General features: G+C 44.0%; 1 protein-coding gene across 2 annotated transcripts in view; it reads left to right on the top strand.

The window, feature by feature from the left end:
- The window catches only part of GPC3 (glypican 3), a 421,980-nt gene that overhangs the window by 317,283 nt on the left and 82,179 nt on the right, over positions 1-22,518 (top strand). For both annotated transcript variants that reach the window (XM_023249386.2, XM_023249385.2), the window contains exon 6: positions 4,579-4,699. In XM_023249386.2, the coding sequence (XP_023105154.1) occupies positions 4,579-4,699 (121 nt within the window). The remainder of the gene's footprint in view (positions 1-4,578; positions 4,700-22,518) is intronic.

Genomic DNA, 22,518 nt, shown 5'->3' with positions numbered 1-22,518 from the left:
TAAGCACGCGACTCCTGGTTTCAGCTTCAGTCACGATCTCACAGTTCATGGGATTGAGCCTCAGGTTGGGCTCTGTGCTGAGAGCGCAGAGCCTGCTGGGGATTCTCTCTCTCTCTCTCTCTCTCTCTCTCTGCCCCCCCCACCCCGCTTACACATGCGTGTGTACACGCTCTCTCTCTTTCTCTCTCAAAATACATAAGCATTTTTTAAAAACTCCAAGGAAAATAATAGTGTCTGTCTCATTGGGTTGTTCGGAGGAGTCAGTGAGATAGTACACGTTTTCTTTTTTCTTAGCGCTGTGAACCGTATCTGGCACAGAAAGAGTTCGGTTCTGACTGCTATTGTTATTGTAAGTACCACGAGGTGCTTTGGGTAGTACGAAAGAGAACTAACCAAGCCTCTGCCCTCGAAGACCTCATAGACTTTCTGGGCTGGCGAATGGAATGCACGTAAGAAGGGGAGCAAGTAGGATGCTCCTCACGATCCAGTTACACACAAGGGCCGCGGGTCAGGATGAATCGGAGTGGTTCACGGAGGCCCTCGATTCCTTTCAGGAAAGGTCTTTTAGGCCCCTGCGGGGAAGGTGAGCAAGACCTTGAACAACTTTTCTGCTTCCTTTTGAGAGAAGGTACTCATAATAATGTACATCCATATTCGCAGCCTCACTGATCTACTGTCCTTTTGAAATAAGCCGGTTGGAGTTAGCTCGTTGAAGAGGAGAAAACGCACAGGCGGTGTTTAACCTAACAAAGCAGAGTTCGTGACCTGATGATGAGCATCTGAGGTTTGAAGGTGTTCTGGGGTGACATCGTGCATGTTGCATTCTGTAAATATCTGTTCTGACATCAGAAGTCACCTTTAGGCTGGGCTGCTAGTCGTGGCCGACATAACTCTTTATGAAAATTAACTCCTGGGCCGCCTGGGTGGCTCAGTCAGTTAAGTGTCCGTCTTCGGCTCAGGTCATAATTTCCCAGTTCGCGGGTTCGAGCCCCGTGCTGGGCTCTATGCTGACAGCCCAGAGCCTGGAGTCTGCTTTGGATTCTGTGTCTCCCTCTCTCTGTTTCCTCCCCCTCTCCTGCTCTGTCTCTCTCTCTCTCTCTCTCTCTCTCTCTCTCAAAAATAAATAAACATTAAGAAATTTTAATAAAAAAAGAACATTACTAGATAAAATTTCAATCATTAAAAATTAAATTTTTATAAAGATTTAAAAAGTAAAAGATACGGAAGAACGTAAAAGAAAAAATTCACAGTTCCCCAATATCGCCCCTTGCTCACCAGAGGTAACTGCTATTACCGTTTCTGAAAAATGTTCTGTATTTGAACACGCATAAGGCATAGGCGAGTGATGCATACGCATGACCATTTTTACCCCAAATGGGATCACACTGTACGTTCGTGACCACTGCTTGTATCTGTGACAGCGTATCTTGGATTTGGTTCCGTGTCCCCGCCTATAGATCGACTATGTTCTTTTAACGTCTGCATAATATTCCATTACAACACTCATTGCTTTTAAGATTCCATTCCATAATTTGTCTGACTAAGGAGAACAGGGGAGAGAGGACAAGGACCCCGAGGTTTAAAACAATCCCACGAAATTTTAGCCGCTATGAGAATCCGTCGGATCGGTACTTTTGGTTACTGCTTTGCAGAATACGTAAAATAAAGGCAAGTTTTAGGTCTAAGCCACAGGCCAGCTCTTCCTAACACTTCTGTAACCAGAAACCATGCTTAATTTACTAAAGTCCTCTGAGGATTTAAATAGCACATGGATAGAGCGGAACAGTGGATGCTATTTCGACTTTCAAAAAGTTTGGCAAGCTTTTCAACCCAAAGCTGTTTTTACGAAATTGAGTCACCAAGGGATTGGAGAGCAGTGTTTTGTCCTGGCTCCTGATCCGTGGCTTGGAGATAAGAAACAAAGAAACAAACAAACAAAAATAGAGTGAAAGGGACGCTTTTCTGAATGGCAGAAAAGAATACTGGAGGGGCTACAAGGGATCAGCTCCGGGACTAATTTGATTTCATATTTATAGATGATTTGGAAGAGGAAGTATAGGACAAAATTGCTACGTTGGCAGATGTCTTTACGCTATTCCAATGAGGATCGTAAACTTCAGGAAGACCTTTGTTTTGTAGGAGCAGGCATGAAAGTGGCCGGCAAGCTTCGATATGAATAAACCCACAGAAATGTCTCTGGGGATGCATTCCTGAAGTTCATTTCCGAAGATTTATAATAGCCCTACCTCTTTATCTGTGAATAGGGTCGCTGCTTCAGGTGTCAGTAGGTGCAAAGAAAGGGACAGTGAAGTTGCTGCTATCATCAGGAGGGAGATGGTATTTAAACAGCATTATGTGGACGTAAAAGAGGAGACTAGTAAGCTGATTGCCACAAGATATATAAATAAAGAATGCTGCTTTGCGTTTCTCTAGCATAGCCCCCAAAGGCAATTGGTATTCGATGGCCAGTGATTTGTCTATTCGCTAACGTTCAAAGTGAAATAAGCCGAATAGGTTAGGCTATCATTTCAGAAGAAATGCAGTCAAATGTTCTCTTCAACTTTACCACAGAATATTTTCCTGGCGGGCTCAGGTGGTAGAGCGCACGACTCTTGATCTTGGGGTTGTGAGTTCGAGCCCCACGTTTGGCGTAGAGGTTACTTAAAAAAAGTATTTTCCTTTTCAGAGGGCAACTTTTCATTATGAAAGTCAGAACTAGATGTCCTGACCTCCTCTGCCCCCACACATGTTTTTCAAAGCATGTCTTTCATACTGGCAGATACATTGTATCATGGAAGGGAACACCTAACAGAACCAGATCAGTGTCTTCAGAAGTTGTGGAATTTTCGGTAATAAATGATAAAGATGTCTGCCCCACCCACCTCGCGGTGTGGTTGAGAAACTCAAGCCAGCTGGATGATAAGAAACTGCCTTGTAAAGTGCTATACAGTAATACGGTAATATTACTTATTGCATGTTGTAATTTGGGATTAGAAACAGGAGGTGATTAAAGTCTAGGAAATTATCCTTTATAGGTATTCATGCAAATGTGCAAAGACTGGTTGGTATACAGGGATCTTCTTTGCATTGTTGTTTATATTAGCACATTATTAGAAGTGACTCATTTGTTCATCAGGGGTTGGATAAATAAATTATGACATAGCCACACAGAAGAATGACAACAAGACGTGTGTGTCGTGACATGGAACTATGTCCACGATATACATTAAGTGATAAAAAGCTGCGACTCAGCATGACTAGTATGCTTCCGATTTGGGTTAAAATTATGTATTACTAAAAGTGTGTAGAAACCCCTAGAAGAATACATATGAAACTGTTAGCCATGCTTCTCTCTGGAAGGATAGGATGCTGGGGAACTTTTACTTTATGCTTTATTTATTCCTGTACTGTTTGAATCGTTTACGATGAACATTATTATTTTTGTAATTTAAAATGTGATGAAGGGGCACCTGGGTGGCTTAGTCGGTTAAGTGTCCAACTTCGGCTCAGGTCATGATCTCACAGTTTGTGAGTTCGAGCCCCGTGTCGGGCTCTGTACTGACAGCACAGAGCCTGGAGCCTGGAGCCCGCTTTGGATTCTGTGTCTCCCTCTCTCTCTGCCCCTCCCCTGCTTGTGCTGTCTCTCTCAAAAATAAATAAACATTAAAAAAACCCAGCATACAATAAAATGGGATTAAGGGGCACATGGGTGGCTCAGTTGGTTAAGTGTCCAACTTCGGCTCAGGTCATGATCTCATGGTTCATGAGTTCGAGCCCCACATCGGGCTCTGTGCTGACAGCACAGAGCCTGGAGCCTGGAGCCCGGAGCCTGCTTCGGATTCTGTGTCTCTCTCTCTGCCCCTTCCCCACTCGCGCGCTTTGTCTCTCTTCCTCTCTCAAAAATAAATCAACATTAAAAAAATTTAATAAAATGAAATGTGAATAAAAGAAACATGAATTTGCCCTCACCCTGACTATTCTGTTATAATTGGGCGGGGGGGGGGGGTGGTAGAAGGTGAGGGGCGAATTTATGTTGCGCATTACTTGGGAATGCCTCCTGAAAAGAAACCCGGGGTCCAAAGCCCGCAGGAAATGGTGAGAGGAGGAAGTGGAGGAGACCGAAGAGGTAAAGAACAGGCAAGCGCCTTTCTTTTTCCACTAAATGGAAAGCACACTCAGAGTTAAGGTCCCTTCCGCGTGCCCCCTAACCGAGGCCCAGGACCTCCCTTAACGTGGCTCTCATCTCTCTGAGCTGCCTTTGGCCCTTGCTCTTCTGGACACCACCCTAGATCCAGAATACAATAAGGGCGGAGACTTTGTGTTGGTCATTGTTGTATCCCCACCTCCTAGCAAAAAAAAGAATGTTGAATCAATGTTTGTTGGCTGCTGAGTGAATGTTCTCCATTGCAAATAGACTGTATCTTGAGCGGTTTACTTTTGCACCATGGGGTCATCCCATGGTTTAAAAGGCTGAACAGAGCTTGTGGTCAGCTGGACCACTGGTGCCACGTATAGTTAGCTTTTATTTGGCTCGGGACTCTCCTGTGACAAAGCTTTTCTCTACTTTCCCCTTTCCAGATATAGCCAGAAGGCAGCGAGGAATGGCATGAAAAATCAGTTCAACCTCCACGAGCTGAAAATGAAGGGCCCCGAGCCAGTGGTCAGTCAAATCATTGACAAACTGAAGCACATTAACCAGGTAAGTGATACATTGGACAAAAATGGAAATGGGAAAAAATGAGGGCGGGACTGTGTTGCTGCATTTTCGTCAAAGATTCTTTCTGTTAACAAGGACTTCTGACCCTTGTTTTTCACCCCGTTTTTATTTTGTTTTATTTTATTTTATTAAGTTTACCTGTTTAGTTTTGGTAAGCTCTGTGCCCAGTGTGGGGCTTGAACCCATGACCCTGAGACCAAGAGTCGCACGCTCTTCTGACTGAGCCAGCCAGGCGCCCCTTCGCTCCACTTTTAAATTATGAAGGTAATTTTGTAATATTAGAGAAAACTCGGAAAATGGAGGGGAAAATATTTCTCACAATCCCACTACTCTATCCTGTTTTCATTTTTACCTGTTCTTTTCTAATATTTGTTCAGAAAACCACAGTCACACAGACTTTTTACATAATCGGAGCTGCACAAGTGATTTATAGTTCTTAAAATTAGCACTATATTGGAAGCACTTTTTCTTGTTGTGACAAATCTTCATATTAATCATTTTTTGTGGCTGCTTAAGATTTCTTTAAGTATTCATCATATTTAATTAGCTTGCTTTTGCTGGACATTGAGATTGCTTCAAATTTTTTACCGTCATAAATAAAGCTACCTCTTCACGCCTGGTGCTTTCTTCCTATCTTAGATCATTTTCTTAAAATATTGGAATTTCCAGGTTAAAGGATGTGAGCATTGTAGTACATGTTTCCAAATTGCTTTCCGATGGGGACATATCAGCTTTCACCGCCACTAGGAAGATACTAGAAGACCAGCTTCACTGCACCCTTGCCAACTTCTGACTCACTGCCATGCACAGAGACACCCACAGATTCCCTTGACCTGTACACAGAGTTTTTCCTCTCATAAGGCGTTTAGTAACTAAGACACAAATAGAAGTTAGTTGTACCATCTGCTTGTGATTGCTTTGTGGCCACAATAAAAAAAAATGCCACCCAAAGTGCCACCGTTTACCAGAGTGACAGTGTTCCTGCTCCGTGATCCATGGGTGGGAGGGCCCTGGCACCCACTGACTTCTATTTGTAGCTTAGGAAGAACTTTAATGCGACTAAAATCCTATGCAAGAACAGAGGTTTCTGTATGAAGACATTGGCATGGTTTTGTTTTTTAATACGAAGGTTAGCAATGACATTTTTGTGGTTCTTAGAAAATGTTAGGAAGGGCTTTCTAACAGTGGTATATTTCACTGCAAATGGCTTTGTGAAAATATTTACAACACACTTGGGTGGGACTCCTCCAGTGCCCAATAATGTGCCCTGTACCCAGTGAGCACTTAATAAATAGTCGTCAGCGCTGCTAAGCATGTGACAATGACAGTATTGGCCTAAAAGATCCTTCTTTCTGTGACATCACAACCTCGCTACGTTCTACGAAGCCTGGTGAAAGATAGTAGGATTCTTTCCAAACGCATCTCTGAGGGGGTCGGAGCACAATGTAGACCACTTCCGGCTGGACATCGAGGGCATGATGTGCTTCACCTGGGGACAATAGCAGTATTTGTCCTCTGAATGATTTCCAAATGATCTCTGACCAGCTGTATCTGGGTGGCTCCACTCAACTGGTGAGGTCCCAACACTGGTGACGCCAAACTCTCAGGCGCCGTCACTGTGCCCCTAATCCTAAAAGAATACTATCAGTAGATCTCTTCGGTCAACGAACCTTAAGGGACACCTGCTATGTGCTCAGCCAAGTGCCAGGGGCTTTGGGATTCACAAGAAGTCTAGTCCTCTGTATTCACAGCTTCCTTGGTGGGGAAGCCCAAGCACAGAAAGTGCTTAAAGGTAAGAGGCAGCCTGTGATGAGGAGCCAGAAGAGGGTTTTTGTGCGTCGGTTCTGGCTGGTTTGCGTAGGCCTGAGGTGGGCCAGGCTAGGGGAAGAAGGAACGCACAGGGGGCAAGTGCCAAGAGCTGCCATAAACAATGAGTGCATAGAGACAAGAGAGGGAGCAGCAGTCCCAGGAAAGATCAAGGGCCCGAGCATGGACCTCCACCGTGGTTAAAGGGAATGCTGTGTCAGACATGGGCTCCTATGTGATCCAATGGTCACTAAAAATACTTACAGCCTTTCGGCAAAGACTTTGCACGTTTGATATTAATCCTATGGGAGACCGTGTGGGGTAGTGGGAAGAGCATGGGCTTTGGATCCAGATGGATCTGAATTTGGCTGTGGATCTTACTAGGTGTATAACCGGGGGCAAGTCATTCGACCCGAGCTTTAGTCTTCTCATCCGTACTATAGAAAGATATCGAAACCTCTCTTAGAAGGTTATCGTGAGGATTCGAAATTTTATCTGTCCCCCCCCCCGTTGTAGAAAACTTGACTAAATGACACGTGTAACGTATTTTATATATTCTATATATTTTTCATATATGCACAAATGTATATAATTGCATGTGCATGACAGATAATACGTGGCAGTTAAGACTATTATAATTCAGGATTTCCTCTGCAGGCAGGACTTGAGTTTGAAGGGGAGCGGTATGCCAGTACTTTTTGCCCGTCTAATCTGCTCCTCCAATTTGTGTGGTTGTCGATCCCTTTGATGTGTCTCTTCCTCCTCCGTACTGTTTCCTTCTGTGCCTTTCCTCTGACTTCCAGCCACAAGAGCTGAAACCACTTCATAGGTAGGGAGGTGTATATCGTGAGAGTCGAAAAGTCACCTTTACAGTTTCTTTCTCCCACCTCTGCAGTAAATGCGTATGTGAACGTTTTTGGTTCCCTTACAAATACCATTGAGCAACCAATTAATTCTCATTGATAGACCAGTTTTACCTGTTTAAGTAGAGCTGTTAAAATTGGTTGGGCTCCAAACACCCACACTGAGTTCTTCTGCTCATCCGTCTTGCTTTACATGGCAAAACACATTTGTTTTCAGACCTTCGATAACATTTGTATTTTGGCTGTGATTCAATCCGAAAGTGAGACATTTTAGGAAAGTCGAGGAAGAATGTTAGGATGGCAGTAATGACGGCGAAGAAGATGATGATGATGTGTCAAATCTGTATAGCATTTAGGCATTTTTCAAAGTGATTTCTTGTTCTAAACGTCTAACTGGTTACATTGGGAAAAGTATTCAACCTGGAACAGTATAAGATATAGTACCGTCACAGAATCATTCTTTTCAAGAACTCATTGTGACCTTTGGACATTGCCTCGTCCTTACTGACCCTGCCGGGTAAATGACAGATAATCTTTGTCCCTTTTTGTGGCTAGGGAAACTGAGGCAGCAAGCCAGTGAAGGCTGTGTGGGCATGCTGCCAAAACGTCCGGTGAGTTCAGTTGAAAATGCGATCAATCATCCAGATGTTGCTTCCCATACACTGCCAAACATCTGGATTCACTGAATGCCTCACTAAAGTGACCTAAAGTTTTAGTGATTGGAAGCGGGGAGCGGGGGTGGGGGGTGGGGGATAGAATCAAGTTAACTTGCCCAGGTTCACATGTAAGTGAGTGGCGAGTCCCGGAGTACAATGTTGTTTTCCTAGGCCCCTCGCTGGGTGCCGTGTCTATGAAACTCCAGTAGGATGCTCCAAAAGACGCATCTGTAGATGCAGGGCTACTTACTTCTGTCTATCTAGGTAGGTACGCCCATGTGTGTCCATCCAGATGGACTGCAGCTCGGCCATTTATGAGCACTTCCCGAAATAACTCTTCACTTTCTCACATGGAAATTCTCAGCTGCCTCCTTTCAGGTTATACTTGCTGTTGATAGCACTGGAAATAATATACTCACTAAGGGAATAAAGTAACATTATTTCCAGATTGACAGTCCCGTGGTGTGACCTTGAGGGGATGGGTTCAGGGTCAGGCCTGGGCCCCTTTCCTGGGAAGGCCTGCAGGTGTGGAATGTCCTCCCCTCCTCCTTCTAAGCCAGAGTTCATGTGTAACGTTCCCACGATTGGAAATGAGGACCTTTTTATTTCCTTTTCGGTTTCCAATTTGTGTGAGGATTTATTGTCGTGTGTTAGCAGAGGAACTGGACGCTTTTAAGGCCTCGGCGTCAGTTCTGAAATTTGCTAGGCCGTATTACTTTCAAACAACAACAACAACAACAACAAGTTTTATTTTTGTTAATGTTCTGCTCCAAGGCTCTTGCGTGGAGAGAAGATCCCCCAAACACCAAGAACCATCACAATACCTTCTCACCCCGACGATATTGTGGGCCATTTGCCCTCTAACCTAGCCTCGTTGGGGACGTTTTCTCTCTCTTTAAGAGTAGCTCTGTAGTTAGTGCGAATTTAGCAGCCCCTAAACTGCTGTCAGTTACTGTTCCCGAGGAGAATCTAGCTGTTTATTGTTTGCCGCCAGTTTCGGTTCAGGTTCAAATGAAATTCCAGAAATTGTTTCCTGCCTGTTGTAAACAGTCGAAGCCAGAGCAGTCAATACCTGCCCATTTGGTGTCTGAGCTTTTCATTCAGAGCTGGATAAAGTCTCATCTGTTCGGGATGGCTGAAATGTCCTGCTGAATGGTGGGGGAGTGGACGAGGTGGCCTCTTAAGATTCCTTCCAGCCGTGTGATTCCGTGATTTGTAGCTCAAGGTCAGCCTTTAACCCAGCACCCTCTTGTGAACAAGTCTTGTGACTTTATTCTCTGCCCTGCCACTCTTTTTAAAACACCCTGTTCCCAGGTCACCCCTTTCTACTTTGTAACCTCTCATCTTTTCAGAGATTGTTCTCTTCCCACCAGTCCTCCAGCCTGGGCAGATGGAACTTCAACTTGCCCTTCCCCCCACCCAATTCTTCCGTCCTACTGCCTTGTTCCCGTTAGGCTATGAAAGCATCAAACTATGAAAACACGTTTGCATTCATCACCCCTAAGGTTTCCCTCCTCCGGGGCCAGATAGGCGACCTGTCTTCGGATCACGTTAGCCACGTGACCCCATGCGAAGGATATCAGTTCCGCCATGGAATTGCACTCCACAGTTCAGTCTGTAAAGCCCTTTCACGTACATTAGATACACTGATCTTCACGATGGCTCTGAGGAGCAGGCCTTATTGCCTACATTTACCAGATGAAGAAACTGGGGGCCCCGGCAGGGCTAAGTGACCTACGTGTAGTGAGTGGTAGGCCTAGACCTACAATCCAGGGCCACTGATTTCAGTCTGTGCGGCCTTTCCTTATACTTCTTTAAGGCCACAGCACACCTTGCTCTGGTTAACGAGTCTAGACAAAGAAGATGTGCAGGAGTGCAAGTAACTGAAACTCTTTAATTTGTCTGACAATTTCCGAGTCCCTAATACAGTAATTTCCACGGTTGAAGCTCTGAAATCACCAGCAAAGAAAGGATGAGCGTATCGTTTACCAAACTTCAATTAGGAAGATTCTGCAAGGGGCGCCTGGGCGGTTCGGTCCGTTAAGCATCCGACTCCTGGTTTCTGCTCAAGTCACGAGCTCACGGTTCGTGAGATCGAGCCCCACATCAGGCTCTGTGCTGGCAGCATGGAGCCTGCTTGGGATTCTCTCTCCTCTCTCTCTCTCTCTCTCTTTTCTCTCTCTCTCTCTCTCTCTCTCTCTCTCTGCCCCTCCCCCCGTTTGCTGAGGCCCTCTTTCTCTCTTTCAAAATAAATAAATAAACATTAAAAAATTTTTTAAAGAGGAAGATTCTTTGAAAACCAACCACCATGCTAGATGGTGTGGAAACAGAGACACTTTGTGATGTGGCTTTGAGTTATACACAGCAGACAAACTTTCTATTAGCTGTCTCTAATTTATAAAATGATGTGAAACGGTGAAAAAAAATGTAAAAAGTGAATCAGACAGACAGTAGAATTTCTCCATTTCCATCCCCCTTGGCAAGCCCCTGAAAAGTGTTTTTAAGGTGCCTGCCGGACCACTGTGTCATGAAAAGACACTAACTTTTGAAATAGCAAGTTAAAACTTTTAATAAGTTAAAGAGTAAAGTTGTTAAGTGTCAGAGAACTACCCAGGACATTCCTCAGCATGAGATTTAAAAACAGAATCTTTACATGAATCTCAGGCATGGTAGAAAACACGGAGCAACTTTTTTCATAGTCTTCCCACAGTAAAACCAGCGAGCGTCATAAAACGCTGGCCTCGTCCCATGGTTGCTAGAAAAGCCAACATTGATCTAAAATTTCAAAATAAAAGGAGAGCCCTTTTGAGAGTCAGATTTAAATAAAAGGCCTTTCCAAACGGAATTGTGTCCCAGTGTCTGTCACACTTAGCGTGGCAGAACTTTAGTAATGGCCATTTCCATATGGAGTCAGAATGTGTGTGTGTGTGAAAGACAGAGTGTCTACAATGGCATTTTAACAAGAGCCAATGAATGACTTCTGAGTTACAAAAGGACAATGTGAGTTGGTCTTTAAACACCAGACCTAGACTCTGTGGAGCTAAACATCATTTCATGAAATAAAAGGGAATTAGCTGATGCATTCCAAAACACATTTATCATTAAAAAATCTTCTGTCATTTTGCTTAATAGCCTGAAAAATAATTACAATGTCTGGTGGCTTTGGGGAGCATGTGTTTTTAATATCTTAATTACCATGTACAGTTTAATAACCCTGCACCAAGAAGAATTCCCAAGTATTTCGTAGTAAGTTTTTTGAAAATGAACTCTTGGCTATATTTAGAATCCACAGGATTAAAGGTACTTAAATTAGGTCATGTATTTTGGTCCTTGCATATTAAATGAAATTACTCAAAAATGGAAGATGAGTCAGGGGTGGTGAGCCAAAACCTTATGGGTAGCAGTGTTGTGGTAATCTGGACTTAGCAATGAAGGGAAAGACATTATCTTTTTCCATTGCAGTATATTGCACTCTCTTGTGAGTGTTTTGTTTTAGTTAGAAGTATTGGACATGTCAGCTATGGAAAGACAAGCTCTACTACATATGACGAGATAATTCTATCAAACTACAAAGGTGACCAGATTTACAAAGTTAGAGACAGATTTCCAAAATATCTCTGAAATCCGCAAGGTCTCATGTGCTATTCACATTTACCTGCTGGCCAAATGCAACACAATTTTTACGAGCAAACGGTTGTTCTCTACCCCCCCCCCCCATAAGCCTTCACTCTAAGCAGTGTATCAGTAAGTGCACATTCAAAGACTATTCAAGGAATTCAGAGATAATTTTTTACCTAGATGTATTTATGAATATGCATCTTGCCTCTGGGCTGTCAGCACCTTAAATCTGAGACCATGCATCTAGTTCTCTCTTTTCGTATAGCACCCAACATCGTATCATGTGTAGACAATACATATAATATTTTATTGGTCAACTTATTCAAAGAACTCAACCTTTGCCGCTCAATTGATTTCCTAATTTAGATTCAATTTAAGGCACTCCTCACATTCAATATTAAACCAGCTTCTGTGCTAAAGGACAAGTTTACACAAGTGCAGGGTTGTAGTTAGCAGGGGCCTTTGGGTCATAGGGTCCAGCCCTCTGATTTTACAGATGAAGAAATTAAAGCCAAGAGAGAGAAATGACTTGTCCCAAGTCATACTGCCAGGAAATGGCAAAGCTGAGGCTGGGAAATGAACACGTCAATATGTTGCAGTGCCATTGCTCTGGCTTCCAAAGGCTCCTGTGTAACACAGAACATTCTTGCAGGCACGCAAGCACACTTCCTTACGCAGTACTCCTGAGCGTGGCAGAAACCCATTCTTCAGCAGTTTCATCTTTGGAACCAAAAGCAGAAGAGCATGAGGCATGACCTTGCTAATTATTCACCGCCTATTACGGATAGTACCTAGTGCCTGGTCACAACAAGTACATCTTGGTGCCCGTCGCCTCACTCAGCCCACGTACCCGTTGCACGCACACCACGGTTGGAGTGGGGGTGTCTGCTGGGGTCACTGAACCCAAAGCAGGCAGAGTCAGCGAGACTTGTTGTCCGCGGCCTCATACCCACCCCCAGAGTCGGCCTCGGGCTCCTGTCTACATCCAGGGCTGGTCGTTCTGGGACTCTCATGCTCTGGATCTCAACTCCTCCAAGCTTCCTGGGTGCACTGTACTCATGTATCTTAGTGCCTTCTCCCTCCTTCCAGAATGGCAAAATTAGCATCATGTTAGTCAGTGGGCTTCTGTGCCAGTTAGCTCGGTTGTTCAGGCAGTGTATTCAGATTGTGTTCCATAGGGAGTAGAGATGTGGGAGACAAGCTGTGGGGGGGTGTTCTGAGTCCCCATTCCTATTTTAACCAGCGCGGCTACATTTTTAAAATCTGCTTTACATATCCGTCTTCTGAGTAAGATTTCACTCAAACAAAGGGTTCCAACTGCTAACACAATAAGATGTGCCCTTGAAGCTCACATGAAAGGTTTTATCCCATATGAGCCTTTTTTTTTTTCATTAGAGCATTCGTGCAACAAACGTACTACTACATGTAAGACAGTCACAGAATGCCTTCCGGTCCCCATCAGCCACTTCTGAAATGAACTGTTGGTTAAAATGGGGACCAAACGGGAGAGTGTGAATGACTAGGTGGAGACATTATTCCTGCTGGCAGCGATGCTCCTGTTGGAAGGCCCACATCCTTGTACTCGTGAGCCAAAAGTATCTCCTTAGAATCTGAAGACCGACACATCTCTGTTTTCCTTGCACGTGCCATTAGGATTCTGCTGATGGGAGTGAAACTACACAGGGCAGACACTTTTGCCCCTGGGTGGCAGCCTTTTGTTCGTTGGCTCAACCAAATGTGTGGCCTCAGTCCTGTGTGCCCCCGTGGTTATTTGAGACCTAACCCTGTACTGTAAACTTATTTGACACGTGACCAGGGATGTTTCCATATCCTGTGTGGGCTCGGTGTTAGTACTTAGTGAAATGTAAAATAATAATAATGGGGTCAAGTCTGTATCCCTAGCTGTATGCTTGCCTTAGATAGCAACCGTAGTGATTTTGCATAGCAACTGTTAAGTGGAATGTTTCCAGCAGATTTCTAACTAATGTCAAAGTGAAAATTACATTTTTATTAATATGCGCTGCAATAAATCGGATAGTTTCCCAATAGGGTTTAAGCATGTTCTTATTTGTTTAATTAGTTGACTTGGATATTATTTTCTTCATAGGCCATATTCGACGAAGGCATCACTTTTCAGAGTGATATCTATTCTGTATCATGGGCAAGCAGTTGACAAGAGCAAACAAAGCTAAGAGAGTTACTCTTGTGGTCTGTCATAAATACTGAGGCCCAAGTTCGCATCAGTTATATCCCAGGGCACTGAAGAGTCTTCTGGTTATTATCATGGTATCACCGTTAGCAAATTTTTAACCATCACGACAAATAGGAGAAGAGCCAAAAGACTGGAGAGAGACCTGGTTTTTTACCCTTTCCTTTAATAAGGGGTAGAAATTGAATTGTGAAAACCACAAATCAGGGAGCCTGGTATCACATCTTAGCGAAATTCTAGACAAGATTCTTGGAGAGCATGAGCTTTTAGAAGCCACTGTGATGATTCCTAAAAGCCACCGCGGGCTCACTCAGAACAAATCAAGCCATTTCCCCTGATGTGTGTGTGCGTGCGTCTGATTTTACTACATCGGGGAATGGCAGAGACATGGCGTACCCACATTTCAGCAAGGTGTTTGACAGAGATTCCTGTGATCCTTTTTAAACAAGCGGCAAGTAATGTTGGCTGAGTGATCGTATAGTTCGGTAAATGTATAGCTGATTAACTATCATGTCTGAAGAATATTTTCTTAACATATCAGTGTCAGCCTGGAGAGAGGCTTTTAGTTGTTTGCTTTGTACTTGACCCTTACTGCCTAAAGTTTTTTACCAGTGACTTAAGACAGGGAAGGCATAATTTTAATATTTTAGTGACGGAATGAAGCTAGGTGGGGTTAGCGAATACATAGATAACACAATCAGGATCTAAAAATATCTCAGTGGGCTGGAATGGGAGAGAAAACCAGCAAAGTGAGGAGTTACAGGGATAAATGCAAACAGATTGTTACATGTAGATTCACAAACATGACTATGTGAGCGCAATGGGGGAAACCCAGCTTAGTAAACATGTTTGTTTTTTTCAATTATGATGGAAACAGCCATAAGGAACAATGAAACCTTCACTGACCCACAAGAATATATCTCTCAAATATAGTGATCACTTAGCAGCTCTTTTGGTGTCGGGGCCATGATTGGTGGGGTAAAGGGGGACATACGTGTATGTGTATGTTGGGGTGGGAGGGGCGGGGCATGGAAGTGAGTGGCCCGTGAAATATTCTTTATCCTGTTTAAAGGTTCAAAAGGACTGGGGTGCATGGGTGGCTCAGTCAGTTAGGCATCTGACTTTGGCTCAGGTCGTGATCTCACAGTTCATGGGTTCAAGCCCTGTGTCGGGCTCTGTGCTGACAGCTCAGATCCTGGAGCCTGCTTCGGATTCTGTGTCTCCCTCTCTCTCTGCTCCTCTGCTGTTCTCTCTCTCTCTCTCAAAAAGAAATAAAAATAAAAAACTTTTTTTTACAGGTTCAAAAGGACTGTTTTGGGATGGTAATGTTTACCGTTCCACATGAGTTTTGGTTAAACCAATACTATCTGCTTTAGTTGTTAAGTCTTACTGGTGTGTGATTTAGAGTCATTGTAAAAAAAAAAAATTTGGGAGCCACGGCACGGTGTAATCTAGTTTGGGGAAAGTACAAAGACCTTAGAACCGAACACAGATTTATGTTCCAACTGCAGGTACGTCACTTTGTGGCTGCCTAGATTTAGGCCAAATTGTTTAACCTCCCGGTACTCAACTTTCCTCATCTGTGAAATGGGTATACTACGATCTGTCTTGCAGCGTTGCAGCATTAGTACAAGTGTTAGAGATAATGCCTGTAGTAACACTCAATACATTGTAGCTACTCTTTTTCTTCATATTATAATGGTATGAAGAGTCAGCATAAAGGAAAGTCCATAAAGGGAGTGACCTTTTGAGTGGCTTGATTCTCTTTGCCTCAGTTTATCAATTTCTGGAATGGAAAGACTGCAACTTTTCTAGTTTAGATTGTTACTTAAATGATTTCAAATTCTAAATATAATAATCCAAATCCTAAAGATTCTTGGAAAAATATATCTAGCCAACCTTCGACAGATTTTTGAACTATTTAAAGTTTAGTTTGGCTCAAAGTAACTGAATGGAAAATTAAGATGATAAATGTTTTAAAATTTTTTTCTTCAGATTTTCCCAAGTTTGAACTCTGCCCTAAAGTGGGGGATCTATAAATAGGCAGTCTGCCCTTAGAGTACAGCTCTGAGATCTTACCACATGATCCCCAAGTCCCATTTTATCTTTAGCCTCACCAGGACCTTTCATGGAAGGATGGTATGGAGTGAAGATACTTCAGAGCTATAAAGTCAGGGCAAGTTAATCTGCATTCCTTTTGCATTTTGCCCTCTGGTTGAAGATGGTGAGAGGTTCCTATATTTAAAACCCGGCTGACATGATATCCTTATTGGCAGATGCCTCCCAGGAGGTATTTAGAATGATTTTGAGCGGCATATACTATGTTCGTGAGCGTGTGTGTATTTCACATGCCGACAGAACAGAAAGAATTCACAGGGCTCGGGGCTACTGAGCTTTCTCAGACGCCATCACTCTCAGCTGTTGGGGTGATGTCACAGATGCCAGGAACACTGCCTAGGCCCCAATTCCCGGAGCTCTATTTTGCACTGCAGAGCCTAAGGCAGACAGGACCCATTCCATGGGCTCCACCATCAAAGAACTTTGGAATTTGTTAGCCACAGGCTGGGACCAGCAACCACTTGTCGTCTGGGCAAAAGGAGAGCCGCCCCCTGCTGCCTGAGCCTTTGTCCCTGCCTGGGATACCATGGAAAATGGGGAAGGAATCCAGACTCATTAATGAGCTAATACAAAAGATGAAGCCAAGCCAGAGGCAGTTCGTTAAGGCTGCATATGGATTCTCGAAGGCGGTTGGAAGGATCTCCAGATCAGAACCCAGTGGCGCTGTTGCCTCTGTTTGCCAGACCCAAGTAGAGTATCCCTGTGGGGAGCCATTTCCATATTGCTGATTTCTTCTTTAGGGAATGCCAGGCCCTGAGCTGTCACAAGCCAAACTTGGTTGATCAGTAAATACAATCTGTTAACCCACCGGACAAATGACTGTTAAAGCCACCGGTTTCGTCGTAAGATGCTGCAGTGCAGCTCAACTCTGAGCTTCCACTGGGTTGCATGGCTTTTGTTCTTGCCTGTCGTTCCTGGAAGTCGCTTAAACCATGACTGGTTTTTACTTTAAAGTTGTATTTATTTAAGTAATCTGTATACTCAACGTGGGGCCCGAACTCACGACTCCAAGACTCTAAGTCGACCGACTGAGCCAGACAGGTGCCCCTAAACCGTGACTACTTCTGTGATTCCTTTCCAAATTGAAACTCATTGGGAAAAAAAAAGTAAAATATAATGCATATATATGATATGTAGTTTATATAGTATATGCCATATATAAAATCTCCTCACCATTTGTTTATTTAGCAGTTATTTATTGAATGTCCACGTTGCATATAGTGCTGAGTTTGGTGGGCTCTGTGGATAAAGACAGAGAAAATCTCCCCATACACATTTGTCGTCACCTGCGCATATATCGTTACCATTTGTATTCATTTCTTCAATATTGAGCGGCTCTGTGTGCCAAGCGGTGATACGGCCAACTTCAGTCCAATCCTTGCTTTTAAGGAGGATGAGGAAAACGTCCTACATAACTAGAATCCAAAGCCTAGAGTAAGTGTCCTAAGAGAAATAGAAACCAAGTACTATGCAAGCCCTGAGAAGGGAAGGATTAATTCCCACCGAGGGAATTAGACAAGACTTCAAAAATAGGTAGCCTTTAAGCCAGGCTTTGAAAGACGAGGAGAATTTTGACGGATAGCGGTTGGAAGAAAGGATCTTCCTGGCAGAGGAATGTGGAGCGAACAATGGCACAAAGACATGAAAATATGTCAGTAGCCTCGGCCTGATGGGAAGTCTGAACTTTACTCTGTCAGCAGTGGAGAGTCGGTGAAGGGCTTGGAGGAGGAAAGCGGCGTGGTCACATCGGTGTTTCATGATGTTAACTCTGCCAGGAACGTGAAGGGAGGTTTGGAGATGAAAAATGGGGGGCAAGGCGTCCATTTAAGCCATAGCATTTGCAAAGCAAAGAAGTAAAGCTTGTTATTAACATTCATTAACGTTCCTTTCCAGTGTCTGGTGGAATAGGTTAGGGGATAAGAGCTGCTCTGTCCCTGAAGTCAGGCCACTCATCTGTCGGTCATTAGCTAGGACATAGGAAGGGCCGTAGCTTGCAGTGGGTTGGGTCTTAGACAAGCAGGTAGCATGGCGTGACCTTCCCAAAGCAGAGCAGTACCGTATCTGGGCCCCACAGTAGAAAATTCAAAGAAAATTCTGGTACCTCCAGAGATCTGTCCCTCATTGAACCTCAAGTAGAAGTTCTCACAATGAAGTATTTAGATTCCCCGATGAATGTGTTAACTATTACTTTTTAATCAATTTGTTACACGCTTTTTTTAGTCAGGATTCCAATTAAAAGTGGCTCCTTGGCTGTTGAATGTTGAGTGCCAGCCATCCGTTCACTGAAGCCTCAAAAATTACCAAAACTGTGAGAAAGATTGAGAGAGATTATAGTGTTTTTCTTCAGCTGCCACTGTGGGTGCTTAGATGTGCTGGAGAGACTACTGTGTTTCGTGACAGCCTCACAAAGAGGAGTGAGGGAACCCGAGGGAAGCACTGACTGTTCGCCTTCTCCAACCTTCTTAAAACACATTTTCCCATTTGTTATCAACTCCTGTGTTTTTCTAATTATGGCAACCACTTAGAGTTGGTGCTGTTTCCCCAGAATGGTCTCCAAGAACTTTATATACTTTCTATATAGGACCCTGCTTGGTAATGTTGCTCAAGCATGTGCTGACAATGAGCTGACCCGACCTTTCCCCGAGACCGGCTGGCGGGCCCCCGACACTGCTTTCTCTCCCCACCGCAACACTCCCGTGGCCTTGCTGGCCAGAGCAGATGCTGAGAAGGCAGATAAGGTGTCCTGTTCGGGCACCGCAGAAGCCTGTTTACAGCACTTCCCCAAGGGTGGGGTCTCGTCCGCCCAGCTCGTCACTATCTCTTCTTCGAGAACAGTGCCTGGCACGTACCAAGCGACTAGGAGCCATCGCGTGAATCTGTGAAGGATTCCGTTCCAGTTTGTGACTTGGCTGTTTTCCTCCAGTTTGGGGAGACATTCTCCCTCCAACCGTGATCCTGTGCCTGTGCCACCGTTGGGGTTTGGAAGCAGATAACTCGTTTCCTAGTTTCGTGGGTGCACCACAACACGGGCGGAGGGAAGGTTGGGCCCAGAATGGATACTCAGCGTCTCAGCAGTACTTGGTTTGGATGATGAGATTTAGGACGTTTGGCCTAATGAGACGTAATGAGATTTTTGGACTGAGAGTTGATGCTGAAATGTGTTGAGACTTTGAGGATGTTGTGATAAGGTAAATGTATTTTGCACACGAATTGATGAGGCAACGTATGCGTGTGTATAGAGAAAAAGCAAGAGAGTAGGGGGGTTCTTGCCGCCGTCAAAACAATCATAAGAAGTTACGTTGGAGTTTTGTCTTCAAAGCATATGCAGAATATTCCAAGTGTGACAAGAGTCATCTAAGATACTCCTGCCTTGACTTAAAAAAATATTTTACTTAGGGGCGCCCGGATGGCTCAGTCAGTTGAGCGTCTGACTTTGGCCCAGGTCATGATCTCACGGTTCATGAGTTCGAGCCCTGAATCGGGCTGACAGCCCAGAGCCTGGAGCCTGCTTCAGATTCTGTGTCTTCCTCTCCCTCCGCCCGTCCGCTGCTCACACTCTGTCTCTCTGGCTCTCTCAAAAATAAAGAAACATTAAAGAAACAATTAAAAAATTTGATTAATTTTTTCCAGCCTCATTGAGATACAGGTGATATATAACATTGTGAAAGTTGAAGGTGTACCGCGTTTTGCTTGGGTACGCTTCTCCGTTGCAATCTGATACCCCCGTAGCATTAGCTAACGCCTCCATCGTATCACGTAATTACCGTTTCTTTTTGGTGGTGGAAACGCTGAAGATCCCCTCTCTTCCTTCGCTTTCTTGAGAAACATGGTGGAATGGTACCAACGTTTTCCCCACGAGTGCTCGTTCCGTTAGGCAGCAGGTGGAATTCTTGCTGATGGAGGCCCCAGGCTATGGCCTACTCTCTCCTACTACGCCTGTTCTGTCCCATAAAATATGAAATTAATTGGGGATGGAAAAATCTATTTTATCCGTCTAAGCTTAGCTTGTTGAAGTTTGAAGAGCTGAGATAAAACAGTAATCCATGTGCCTATTTTATTTCTAGACTCCAGCCTTCCTGGGTCCTGAAGCCCCGCGGTGACTCATGCCTCAGCGTTAGGTAGCTAGATGTTGGGAAACTGTCTGATTTGCGAGTTATAAAAGTGAATAAAGTGACTAGGATCGTTAGCACCACCTACCCTATTTACACAGATTTCTCGTGCCTTCCCCCAGGAAATAGTCTCTATGAGGAAGGACAGAGGAGTCTGTGATCTTGTCTACTTCCAGTATATTCCTTTGCACCCACCATGTACCACTCACTCTAAGTTGTCACCACTCTGCTGACCTCACTAGCCCTGAACTCCCTTTCCCGTAGCCAGTCACCAAGCGCTCATTCTTTGTGACATTACTTGTCTGAGATCCTTTGCCCCCTCTGTGCCACTCCCCTAGTGTAGGCCTATCTGACTTCACCATTGACTCCCCCCATCAGGCATGGAGACTAGAAAAATCAGTGAGACACTTACTGCCCTTGGCTTATGTCTTCGTCTTCTTATAAGAGCACTGTGGTCTCCGACAGGACTTCCATTTTGCTTTTGTTGATCCATTTGTGTAACTTCTGTGTCTACCGCGAAAATACTTGTTGCCTCCCTTTTTAAGTCCCCGACTTACTTGCCTCCCACTCTCTGAGAGCGAGGGACCTCTTCCCTACAGCTCCTCACCCCCTTTCTTCCTAGCCACCCACTCTCATCATCCACTTAATTTCAGAATTTCCCTTATAGGTTCATTTTTTTTTCTCTCTCTGCCCTTAGTAATTCTGTCTTTAATGCAAAATAGTAAACAAACAAAAAAATGACCTGGAGAAAGACAGTGATGAAGGCCAAGTAGCATTTATCGAGTCCTTGCTGAGTGCTGGTACTCCTGGGTGTTTTGAAACATCAAATAAACAGCACCATGCCTGTTATATGCTCCCTTCTAGATTAAAAAAAAATCCATAATCTATAAATGCTTTTGGCTAGTGATGATGAACAGCAGCACTTTTTTTTTTTCAAAGCAAAAACACCAGAAGTTTGGAAAGGAATTTGCAAGTTGTGTTGTAATGCAACTGATCTCTTTCTTCCTGAGAAAGTTGGTTTCTTGCCAAAGCGTTCAATTCAGGCCCACGCAAACTGGGTGTATTTATAGAGGGCCAAACGGGGAAGAGAACATGATAAACTTTCCTCCCCAGTACAGCAGACAATGGCAAACAATCACCAGGTGAATGCCGCGTGGCACAAAAATTGGGGAGCAAAACGCCTGTGAGCAGCTGGTTTAGATCTAGGGACTCAGAAGTGTTACGCCAGATGATGACAAGCCCTGAGGGATTTGGGGGGGGCCCTCTCTATCTGGGGGACATCGAGGGGACTGGCCCCACTACCACTGCCTCTGAATTCTTCGAGATGTTAATAAGAAAATAAGTATCTCTGCACTTAAGTGTTTTAAAGTTTAGGAGGCCCTTTTATTTACGTTGCCACGTGTATTTCCTCCTCCTATCCTGTGAGCTAGCTATCATTAATATTCTCTTTTGTAGACGAAAACACTCAGATTGTAATAAAAAGGTTGACCTTACTCTAAATTCCGTGATCTTTATTCTCCTCTGCTGGGGGAAGAAGAACCATTAAGACGGTCTTATTATCTAAGAGGTTACTTGATGTAGCCTAGAATTAGCAGCTTCACCTCTAGCAATTTCTTCTAAGGAAAGGGTAGACTAGTCCAGAAAGATGTATAAGGATAGCCCGGTGGCATTGTTGGCCATAGCAAAGAATTAAAAGCAACCCAAATATCTGTCAGGAAATTTATTATGTGAACGATATCATTTCCATAAAATGGAATATTCTGCAGCCACTTAAAAATACATTTTTTAAGATTTTAACTAATCTCTACCCCCAACATGGGGCTCGAACTCACAACCCTGAGATCAAGAGTCACACGCTCTACCGACTGAGCCAGCCGGGTGCCCCTAAATTTTTTTTTTAATTTTTTAATGTTTATTATTTTTGAGACAGAGAGAGAGAGAGAGACAGAGAGAAAGCAGGGGAGGGGCCGAGAGAGAGGGAGACACAGAATCGGAAGCAGGCTCCAGGCTCTGAGCCGTCAGCACAGAGCCCAACGTGGTGCTCGAACTCACAGACCGCGAGATCGTGACCTGAGCCGAAGTTAGCACTTAACCGACTGAGCCACCCAGGCACCCCTAAAAGTATTTTTAAATACCGCTGTGAATGGAAAGATATGCATGATATATTGTTAACTGAAAAAGCAGCTTAGGAGACAGTATTACGGTACAATCCAATTTTTATCAAAACTGACACACCTATATACATATGTATGGGGGAAAAGTCTGTAAGTATATGTATCAAAATATTAGCAACACTATAGTAATTTTCGTTCTCTTTTTTTTAACCTCTGTGCACTTTGCCCATATACTTTAGAAATTTATTTTTAAATCAGAAAAAGCAGTACATCTATTATGATGCAAAACAAACATTTTGAATTGGATG

The sequence above is a fragment of the Felis catus genome, chromosome X, assembly GCF_018350175.1.
Source record: "Felis catus isolate Fca126 chromosome X, F.catus_Fca126_mat1.0, whole genome shotgun sequence".
NCBI classification, from domain to species: domain Eukaryota; kingdom Metazoa; phylum Chordata; class Mammalia; order Carnivora; family Felidae; genus Felis; species Felis catus.
Note: the sequence above shows the minus strand (reverse complement) of the source record. Positions and strands in the feature narration are given on the sequence as shown.